Source organism: Dicentrarchus labrax, unplaced genomic scaffold (assembly GCF_905237075.1).
Source record: "Dicentrarchus labrax unplaced genomic scaffold, dlabrax2021, whole genome shotgun sequence".
NCBI lineage: Eukaryota > Metazoa > Chordata > Actinopteri > Moronidae > Dicentrarchus > Dicentrarchus labrax.
The window spans coordinates 18,625,544-18,637,371 of record NW_026136712.1 but is presented as its reverse complement, the minus strand read 5'-3'; the positions used below and the strand labels follow the sequence as shown (position 1 = coordinate 18,637,371).

Genomic DNA, 11,828 nt, shown 5'->3' with positions numbered 1-11,828 from the left:
AAGTCTAAAACCTTAGGGGGAATCCACTTTCTGGTTGTGGAGTGGTGTTACTTGAATCTCTGAGCACCTTTCTTTCTTTCTACAACCTTACCTTTCGTCTCTAACTATCAGCGGTATAAAAAACACTGTAACTGTTCAAGGAATTCTTCTGTGAAATCCACGTGTTTGTCTTCTCTCCAAGAGCCTAGCTTAGCATTAACGCTGGACGCAGGGGGAAACAGTAAGCCTGACTAGCCTGGTTGTCCAAAGAGAAAACAGCTTCACCTGTACCAGCAGCTAGGTGTCAATTGGTGATTTTTGGTGCTTTCCGTGTCTATTTATCAGGTATGACTTGGTCATATGACATTTTAGATTAGCAGTTTTCGGCTTCAATTACTTTGCTCTGGCTTTTTTTTTTAAAGTTTAAACTGGATATTTGCTCTTTCTTGGATTTTGGAGTTGGATTTTCCCAAGGCCTCTGATGAGGATCTATTTTATCTGTAGTTATTTTAAATATACCCCCTGCACAAGGCTTTGGCACTGTGGTAATCTAGGCTAAAAGTAACACTGCTTACCTGCACTCCCTTTGGATCACATCTCTACAATGTGATCAATTATCACCATGCCTCTGAAGCTGCATGCTTGAGTGCCTGAACTGCTCGTCTCATGACTGGGGCGAATACATTTTAGCCGTCATCACTTGAGCGAGGACACTGTCTCTGATAATTAAAAGAGCTCCATTGTCATGCAGCTGAACTGCTGTTCCGATGCATGCAGAGCTGAGATCAGATGACGATGACAGGGCGAGTGTGGAGTGGAGCCCGGGAGTAAGTGACGAGGGGGCAGGGTCCCTGAGGGTGACCTCGGCCAGGCTTCGCTCACCAGCTGCTGCCTGAAACAGGACACCCGAGCCCCTCTGCTGCCATCCACCTGGATCGCTTACCTGACACACATATAGACTGCGCTACATACACACACAGATACAGATGCAAATGCCAACAGTATCCCTTTCTTACCCTTACTGTACAGTACAGTCATGCACACATTGCTCTCTTTTAGCGAACATAAATGGCTGTGGAAACTCAATGCAGTCTCATTTGAGGACAAATGTTATGGAGTTTAAAGTAGGGGATTAGGCTGCCTTTGAGGTGGTTTTTAGGGGCCTTGTTTGATTGTGATTTCTCGCAATTTGGAAAGTCCAATGCTCTATTCAAAGCACTCCTTCTCATTTAGTTAGTTGTTGGCCTGAGGACAGCTACATGTGCCATGTGCGACCTCTATGATCTACCCTCTCTAATCTCTGCCAAATAGAGTAGGTTTCAACTTAAAATATTAAAAATGGCTAGCAATATGACTTCTTTAATACAGCAAGTTTAGCTAATATCGTCTGTTTACTTGCCGAGTCTGGATAACAAACTTTGAAGCTGATGTTGCTCCAAGTCCGTCCCAAAGATAGCATAAAAGACGACAACCCTCACCGGCTTCCCACTACTGAATACGGCCAATTGTTTGCTGGAATGCACATCCAAATTAAAGGCAGCACTACAGGGACTCAAACCCTGTGTCTCTGATATAATGGACACAAACCAATTTAACTTTTGCAATTTTATATGATTCATAAGACCCCAATTATGTACCTGTGTTATTTTTTGCGTTATTCTTTGTCTATAACTCGTTGTTGTGCAACCAGGATACGCTTGAAAAATACCTTTTTAATCTCACTGAGGTTTTCCTTGTTAAATAAAGGTTAAATACCGTGTGCCAGCATGACCACAAAGCATGCTGAGAAAAGAGCTCCGTGTTAGGATATGTCCACAAAGTTTATGGCTGTTTTTTAAAGGCCAGGCAGCATTATGGGCAGCAATACATCACACTCAAACATACCTTACAGCAGTCAGTGTGTGGCGAAATACTTGACAGCACGTGTAAATGATCCTCCGTACAACCTGATTACTGTGGCATCCCCAGAAACAAATCCATCACCTGATTACGCCCAAACCTCTTTAGCAACACTCTCCTTCAAAAACAAAGTAACAAACTGCCATACCTGTCATATTTATGAGTGCAAGGGCCTCTGTTTGTAGCAGCCAGAGCTCATACATACTTCACACAATGACCCCTACGGCACTCTCATTTGTCAGAGCAAGACAAAGCTTAACTAAACGGCAGGGTGAGGGAATAGAGAAACCCCCCAAGTTAGGTGGAATGACAGAATAGGGAGTGATGCAAGATAAACACACACAGTGTTATATGTCATATGGTGCGTAGTATTAACAACCCCACTCCCAAAACAGGTTGAAAGGCAACAGACTAAATCGAATTCACTTGACCAAAGGGACAAATTTGCCTCATTCACTGCAGGGAAGACTAACAGCTCAGATTTCCCAATCACCTGCTTTCTATCTGTACATCAATCCCAAGTGTGCTGTGGGCCTGCTCCACCAAAATATACATTCAGAGAGGTAATATTGAATCTGTCTGTAACACCTCATACGGCTCTCCTCCAGGCTAGTTCTTCATGTTGGCTCCTTCCAACACTTTGCTCCTCCACAGCCATAGCCTTGGGTGATAAATAATTACTCGGCGGAGCGTTGACTTTTCTTCTGTGGTGTTTGCATGCTGTCCCTTCACTCAGCACCGTGGCACTCCGACAGTGTCAATTATTAACAAGCTGCTTTTTTTTTTTTGCCTCAGTGTGTATTCCCACTGTGTTTTGAACTTTGTGTTGTTTCTTGACTCAAAGTGAGCCAAGGTGTAAAGAGGTTAGTGAGTTTTTCAGCAATAATGCAGCCTGTGTGTGTGTGTGTGTGTGTGTGTGTGTTTGCGTGTGTGTGCGTGTGTTTGCGTGTGTGTGAGGACCTCTGAGCATGATGGGCCAACGTCTGTAATGAGTGGGAGGTAAACAGGGGCAGGTTCTCATTTATTCATAAGGCAAACAGAGACTGCTCAGTGAATGGGAATAAGTGTGTGATGATTTATTTAGAGCTATTTGTTTCAGGCCACACAGGCTAATTTCCCCTAAAACAACTAGTACTCTTTCGGCAACTCTGTGTTGACATACACGTCTGTATGTCTGTCGGGTTATACTCTGACAAACAAACAGAGCTATTTGTACCATCTCACTCTTGCTGCTATATTTAAATGCTGATGTACAAAGTTCTGAGGTAAAATTATTGAAAAATAAAGAAAAAGGAAAAAAATACATGTGGTATCCCGGTTATGAGCCTAATGATTATATTATGTTCACCTGGAACAACTAGTTACCAGTTTATTTGTCTCCCTGTCTCTCCCTCCCGATTCAGTTACATCAGCAGTTTAGGACCTACACTCTGGTGTCTGACCACCCAGAAACAGTGCTTCATTTATCACTCTACATTCGATTTGGCTTCTCTATCTGATCAACAATGATTAAATATGAGGGTTGAATTTATTTTGCCTAAATCATAGTTACAACATTTATTATTAGTTCTGTTTTAATAACCTCTATGGGACATAAATGTTGGAGTCATTTCTTTCCTTTCACCAATTTATTAAGTTGTATTAAGTTCATGAAAAAGTTCATGCCCATTTTCCAATTGCTCATTGTGTCAGACCAACAGCCCCGAAGAGAAAGATATTAAAGTAATAGACGTTTCTGGAAATGCATTATTACGCGCTTTTTCTCCCCAAAACCACAAATTGTTGCTAAAATGACAATTTGTGGTTTTGGGGGGAGTTATGTGCTGTAACTATTACTTGACATACAACAGTTTATCTGTCTGCACAGTAGTTCTGTGCAGTGTCTGCTGGTTTCCTGGAAACCTCACTGTGAAGAAGACTCATTGAAGTCACTATGGCTGCTCTTTGCTAAGAAATAGCTACAGCGTGTAACTCTTGCGTAAAAGCACAAATTGTTTTTGTTTTGTTTTTACATTTCTGTTTGTGTAAGGAATTTACCAAAAAGACAGGCCTACACCATGTTTATTAGTGAGAGCTCTTTGTAGATGGATTTTTGAACATTAAAGAGGGCCAGGCTAGCTATTGCTGCCCTTTTCCGCCCTTTATGCTAAGGTACGCTTATTTGCCCTCTGGCTGTAGCTTTATATTTAGCATTTATCTTCTTGTGTAACACTCAACAAGAAAACAAATAAACATATTTCCCCAAAATGTTCCTTTAATTTGTGAGCTTTAGGTGTCGCCCCGCCCCCCCTATTTCCACTCTTTATGCTAAGCTAAGCTAATTGCCTCCTGGCTCTAGCCTCAGACTTAATGCACAGATACAAGAGTAGTATCGATCTTCTCGTCTGACTCTTTGCAAGGACAGGAATGTGTATTTTTCAGAATCTTGAACTATTCCTTTAATTTAATGATACAAAACAGAGAAAAACAGCAAAAATGCCCTCTGTGATGGTGTGACTAAAAGGTTCCAGGGCTGAGTGTCAGGGCTGACAGAGCCTTCCACTAACAGGGCTAAACTTCTCCTCCCTTGAGGACGTTTGGTCTCTACCCCGAAGACGATCTGGCCGTCTTGTTTAGAGTTCTGTCACCCTGCTTTTCATCCAGGAGAAGGAAAATTTGAGCTTAACATGAACACATCTTTAATCATGTGTCAGGATCAATTATCACCCTTTTGAAATGCAGCAGCTCTTTTGAAGGAGGTTCTCTTAAGGAGAGATGCGTGAAAAGTTCGAAGTCAAAACACACATGTCTGGAAAGAGTCCTGCTCCCAGACAATCTTAATTGCCAATTTGGTGTGTTGTCTGCTGTACTCCGGGCACAGAAGTGACAGTTCAAAGAGCAGTCCCTCGCTTTATTACTAGCATGCAAAACCGTTGGTAAAATGCCTTTTCATCACGAACAAACAATTGGTCATTTTCATGAGAATGTCTTTAAACATAAAACCAATAATTTTGCTGCAGCATGGCTAAACATTTCTTTTTTTTCCCCACATTTTTTGCAGGCCACATTCTCTCTGTTATGTCAAAATGAGGAAAATCCACAGTGTGGTTTCAAGATAAAATATAGAAATAAAAACTATATGAATCCTCCGCAGAGAATAAGAAAGCCTCTCGTTCCCCATTTGTATCAGTATAACAAGTCAAACCAGAATTGTTGATGGGTAATGCATGCTATACTGTATGCTTAATGTAAATGCATATGTTAAGGTCTGGAGACTGAGTATGAAACACAGGTATCTTGGTTACATCTGGCCATACAGTGCACCAGATAACACTCAAAATTCTGCTTTGAAGTTTGAAGATCTCTCTTTAAGATACAAAGTTCACGATAGATAAAGCAAACTTGGAATTGAAAGTGCGACTCAGTCATCCCCTCGGCTGTTTTGATTAAGGCTGTATGTGGAGCGTGCCTGCCGGAGATATTTGCTCAGACTTGGCCAGGGATTAAGGGCTTCTCTTCTGGGATCCAGAGAAAACAGAGGTCTGAGCCCCTCTATGTCCCACCACGGGGCACAAGTGGGTGACATAGTTCGTGTGTGGATCCCATTGGGTCAGCGAGTGTGTGTGCGAGTGATTTTGTAGTTATGTGACACTGCCACGTCTGCATGTATGTATGTAATTGTCTGTGCGCTTGGAGGAAGAAGCACAGAGATTCTGGGTGAACGCGAATGCTCTCACTGCTGCCGTCTTCTTCAAAGCGATCTCTCTGATCCCTTCACTTCATGATTTTGCATGGCCTATATGATGCTCAGGGCACTTCACATGCTAGCATACACACACACACACACACACACACACACACACACACACACGCTCAGATCCTTGTTTTTCTGAAGCGCTGGCGGTTGTTATCGTACAGCCCACCCATCTTTCGCAGCGCTTCTGTAACGCCTGTGTGTGCAAAAACAGGCTCATAGTTGCGTGTATGGAGAGGGGGGTCCGGATGAGTGGAGGTTTTGGTGGCTTAGTTCGAGTTAAAGCAGGGTGGGTGTGAGCTAATTGTGCGCAGGTGACTCCACACAGGTGCTCCTGCATCTACACACACGTGTTTGTGAGGGAGAGTGATGCCATATTGATGGAGTGAGTAAAAGAAGCATAAAAGGGGGAAATATAAGAAGAAAGAAAAAAGCAGATCAGAGACCTTTTGCAAGGCTACCAGAAATGCCTGTCTTTCTGCAGCAGCTCGCCCCACCCTAAAAAAAGAAACCCACCACATGTGGTCAGCTGTTTTTCAATACACAGACTTTAAGTTCTCCCCAGGTCCGTGCCACTGATATTGAGCTGAATGCTCTCTGACAGGGGTGGTCTGTACGCCGTCCCGCAGCAGATGTTGTCATTCCATTTTCTCTTTCATAGTTAGCCGTTCTTCAGAGAACTGAGCGGGAGGATGAAAACTGTCTCTGTCTATTACTGTGAGGAACCGTCACTGGAGAGCCACTCAGGAAGGAATAACAAGCAAATTGAACAAGTCAACAAATGGACATCAGCCTCCCCTTCCCTCTGCCCCCGCGTCTCCGTGCAGGTTGTTAAAGTCACAACATCTCAGCACGCGGACGATCAGCATGAATAAGCTCCAGATATTTGTAGACTTTCAACAGGTCTTCCTCCTCTCATCGTGGTACATCTGCTGAGTGCTTGTCAGCAGTTTTTCAAATCAGTCAGCAGACTGCGAGGAGGAGGAGGCCAGGAGATTCCTTCAATAAAGAAAAGCACACAGGTGCAGCAGAGGAGGAGAGAAGAGATGGAGATGGGGTGTTTGGGGAGTAGAGACAGAAAAGGCATGAAGAAAGACAGACAGCTTGTCCCTTCAGGCACCTGCTGTAATGGTATGCTGTATATACATCATTAGAATAAGACTGCAGTTGTTCTGTACAGTGACAAGCATTTTTGTTGTTTCAGGCTTCCAGTGTTCGTATAAATCCATCATCAGGAAGAGGTGGAGGAGAGACATGCCTGATAATTGCTCAGTAGCATCAGTCAGACCTATAGTAAACAGCGATTGTTTGTCAGGTTAATCATCAACATTTACTGTACATACCTATGTATCAGCACGTAGACCGTCAACCTCTTCAGTTCTTCAGAAGCAGTTCAAGTATTTGAGAAGGGTTTTTATCTATTAATGGAAAATCTGCCCTTAAAACTAGGCAGCGATATCTGGATTAAGCATGATTTTAACCTCAAATAAGTTACCCCTGAACATTTTAGATTCAGGATGCATGTCTGCCAGATCGGCTGCCATTTAATGTTCAGTTTTAGGCTTGATTAACCCAATTTCTGTCACATCGGAAATGTTGGTTTTCTTGTTTGAGCAGATCCACGATCCGATTCCCTAAGTGGCGTATATTGTGGTTTCTCTTTTTATGTCTGCATTTTGAGGAAAAATGTTATTTGAATAAAAAAATGCACAAAACTTAGCAGGAGGTTTGTGTTTCTGTGCAGACACCCATGTCGTGAGTGGTTGTTCCAACCATACAGTGTGAGCATTAAGTCAGATGTTCTGCGTATCTGAATATTTGCTTTGCCTGTTCATTTCAGAATTGTCGTAAGTTGTGCATCACATTCTTTCACGTTAAATTATACATATTAGCTTGGAGTAACTGCAGTTAACCCATTTCCCACGAATGCTATTCCAACTTTTTTAATATTTGTCCCACAAAAAGCTTGTACCTCTGAGTCTTCAAGGAGCCAGAATAAAGCTTCCAGATTGCAAGCATCTTTTAAAATCCTCCTTTACTCTCTGCCCTGGAGGCTGGACGGAGATAAGCAGAGACAGTATGTGAAGGTGTAACAGTGGATATAGGAAAAGGAGCAAGGGAGTGCTCTTATGATTCTGCAGGAAGCCAAGCTTGTTAGATGCGTGATCAGCACTCTAATGACCTTAATATGCTCTCCTTAACATTATGGATATGGTTTGGTATCCTATTACACTGTATGCATATTAAAAATATATATATATATAAAGGCCAATGTAAATAAAATATTTACATATAACATCTTTTATTCAAGGAGTGCTTTAAAAATCCCAACAACTTTAAGAAAACAACAGTCAGAACAGCACAATTAGATTGGTAACATAACCCCCCACCCCCCCACTCCCCAAAAAACCTACAGTATATTAGGTTCGTTTCTGATGCTCACACCAAAAAACACTGTTGATTTTGTGTCTTTTGAGGCACATCTGCTTTCAGAAAGTGGCTCACAATACAAGCAGACAGAAATTAGGAACACAACTCAGCCATTGTTCTCGTGCTCCCTGGGTTTAAAAAGACTTCCACACACACATCGCCTGGAGGCAAGGAAGGCCAGTGACATCAAGTGTATTCAATTCACAAGGAGGCATGTTGAGGAAATTTGAGTCACAGTTTGGGAAGGCCCTTTGGAGGTATTTTCCCTTCCACCAGCGTCGCTGTTGCTTGAATAACAGCCAGCGCTATCTTTGCCTGTAACTTCATTAACTGGAGGTGGGGCAAACAAACCCTTGACATAAACTCACAGCTCTGCAACTGAAAGCTGGAAAGTGTTACCACACTTATCCACATATAGTAAACACATATTAGAATGGATGACCTGAAATTAATATGAGGATAACATGTTTTTAGTGTTCAGTATAAAACAAACAAAACTCTAAAGGCATGGGGGAGCACAATAATAACAGAGCAAATAATCACTGAGAAGTTATTCAAAATACATACTGCTTGTGTACTTCTTGAATAAATACATTTTAAAAAATACATATATTTTTATCTTTTCATATTCTTTTTTTGCTAGAAAAATGTTAAATTTTTTGAAAGCAGCTATGTATGTTTAAAATATGGCATTAACTCACTCAGTATCGGCTTTGATCAAAAGCCCCTGGACACAATGTGATTTTACCCATCTTCTTAAAGAAGCACTGCATAAGATATTTCTGTGTCACAGCCAAGGACTCCAAACAAAAAAACAACAACAACAAACAGTTTCTTCAGATAGTGCAGGGAGATATAATGCAAATCCTTCGACAACTCAATATGTTTTTAGAAAAAAATATCTCCATGATTGTGGATTAGAGGCAGCTCTGATGTTGAAAAATGTAACAGTGAAATATTGCATATCTGGGGTGCCACTGAGGGGAGATAGGGCCTCTTTCTCAGTCACTTATTGCTTAGGGTTAGTGCTGAGGATGGAGGTTCGGAGGAAAAGATTCAGAGAATAAAGTCATGATATTTTGAGAGAAAAGTTTCAATATTTCCAGAATAAAATCACAAAATTTCTGATATTTATTGTACTGTAACAATTTCAAAATATATTTCTTTCCTATTTTTACTTACTATTTGTAAATTTAAGACAAATTAAACATAATTTAATAAATAATTTCATAATCTTACCACAATAAAGACAATATGAGGATAAAGTTATAGTTTTTACATATTAAATATTGTTATGTATATTAGGTTTCGAGAATATAACCAAAATGTTAAAATACAATTGATTAGATCAGATTAAATGTGCATGTTTTACAACAGAGTATTAAGTTATTCACATAATAAAGTGTATTCATAATTTTTTCAACGTCATATTTTAAAATGATAACTTCACACTTTTACGTTACATTATAACTTTTCTTGAAATATTACGACTTCATTCTGAAAACCATCCCCCTAGAGTATTCCTAATACTCCATTGCAGTATTTCTGACAGTCCTCAGTGTTGCAGACAAAAACACATTCAGTCATCCCAGCCAAAAAAACGTCCCGTCATCTGGTAGAACTTCATGTTGAAGGGCCTGTAGAAGTCCCGTAGCCTCTGCACCACCTCAGGGTCAATGTTCGGATGGGTCCGCCCTTTGGTTTTGCCCAGGCAGTGGGGCTTGCTGCTGCCCTCTGCCTTCTTCAGGCACGGGAAACCCTTGGTCTGGTTGAAGTAAAAGTGTTTGTCTGTGATGATCCTCTTGAGCCCCAGGAAGTCCTGCACGCGGCCCAGCTCTCCGGCCGGGTCGCTGATCAGACGCTCGCCGCTCACAAACAGGATCTGGTCCATGGGGAAGTACTGCAGCCAGTTGTCCAGGTGCTTGGCGTAGATGCCGATCTGAATGGCGCTCCACGAGGTGTCGATGAGCCCCGTAGTCCTGTTTTTGAAGGTGAGGCTCTCGAAAGAGGGAATGTCAGGCTTCTTAGACAGTGTCTGTGTGTAGTCCGAGATAGCCCTGGTGACGGGGTCCCTCACTACCACGATCAGCTTGGTGTCCCGGGACATGGCGGATATCCTGGCTGGAGCCTCTCTGGTCACAAAGTAGCTGGGGGTTTTCTCCATGGTGATCTGGCCCTCCAGGGTCTTAGGCATCAGCTCCCTGGGAAGAGAAAAAAGTTTGGAAAAAGGGGAGTGAGATATTTGTTTGACCTACACTCCAGACTGAATCACACTGTCACAGTTATACAACCGCGCTTCTTACAATAAACACCCCAACTGGACGAACTCGGGCTATGTCATCGAAAACTCTGAATCCAATCAATCAAGAATAACACTGGAAAGAGTTTGTTTGCAGTAGTTTATTTATTTGATCTCTATCGGGTGTCTTTCTCCAAGCTCAATTAGCTGCTAAGAGGTGTGACCAAATGTTGATTTGCAGTTTTGCAGCAGCACACTCTGGATGTAAAGACACTCTTGTGGGGATAGTATACAGATGCTATCTCAAGTGTTCCTTAATGTAGCCTGAGGGCTTATGAAATCAAGAAGGGGGAAATCCCCTGGGTACATTTGAAAGGGGGTATTCTTCACTCTCATATGGCGCGAAAAGAAGAATGTCAATCTCTATACCCATACCGTAGTAGTGCTGTTATAAAATATTGATATTTGAGCTGAAAGGCCCTCTCAGCATAATTGATCCCATTCCTGTCTTTCAGTTTTCGCAACAAATGGTGGGAGAACATCAGAAAAATATTTCAACATATCATGTAATTTCCCCTCTGGTGTAAAGTGAGAAATCACAGAACGGTTCTTGTGGTTTAACACTGTCAAACTTTATGTGGGAAATTACTGAGTCTATAGGTGTTGTGGACTGTTCCACTTGAGCAATCTAAATGCGTTCACCTCTATGAAATTAAATCCTGAATCGTGATGAAAGTATGCTCATAAGTCCCACCTCAAATATTTACACCAGCAAAGTTCAACTAGGCATAACCTGAGGTTATAAAATGTATTTGCCGAATTTTTTTTATGAGTGCTTGAGTCCTTTCCTCCGTGAACTCACAAAAGGGATGGGAAACAAGCTAATCCATTTGGCCATGCCACCCCTCTTCTCCCACTCCTCTTTCTCTGCTTTCCTTCTGCCCAGCTGCCTTCAGGACAGTGACCTTAAGCAAAGTGGGTAAAAGCAGCCCATGAATGATTAACGCACCCTCCCTCTGCCATTTAAAGCCTCTGCAGAATACAGCTTTAAAATTCACCAAAGTACAGAATGCAGGCGTCAATTATTCATCTGCTTGGCTGGTGCTGCTTAAAGCGAGGACTGGCGCTGACAAAGTGGCCCAGGCTGCTCTCAGTGTAGACGCAGTTCGCCGCCCGTGACAGAACTACTGAGACCCTAAAGGAAGGAGGTCCTCTGAAATTTCTGAAGAGTGCTCATTATTTCAAAGCTGTTGTTTCTAGGACCACGCAAGCAGTGACAAGCAGTAGCACGTGTGATCAAAGTGTAGTTTCTTCCTACCGCCGAGTGCCTTTTTCTGATGTGATGGGCACGATCTTTCTCTCCTTCCAGAAAGAAGCTGATAAATAATCATGCTCTGTTTAACATACAAAGAATGAAAGGAAACAGAGGGCATGGAGATCTTCGCCAAGGACAGGTTTTACCCAGAGCGCATTTCTAAAAGACACCAGATGTCATGATGAACGTGATGACTAGCTTCACCAAGGGCTCTCCCCCAACGAGTCAAAATA

General features: G+C 42.1%; 1 protein-coding gene across 1 annotated transcript in view; it reads right to left on the bottom strand.

Annotated features, from left to right (window-relative positions):
• Positions 1–7,896: 7,896 nt before the first annotated feature.
• The window catches only part of si:ch211-216b21.2 (heparan sulfate glucosamine 3-O-sulfotransferase 3A1), a 30,582-nt gene continuing 26,650 nt past the window's right edge, over positions 7,897–11,828 (bottom strand). Inside the window, exon 2 of the mRNA XM_051418437.1 lies at positions 7,897–10,242. Coding sequence (XP_051274397.1) covers positions 9,621–10,242 — 622 coding nt within the window. The 3' untranslated portion in view covers positions 7,897–9,620. The remainder of the gene's footprint in view (positions 10,243–11,828) is intronic.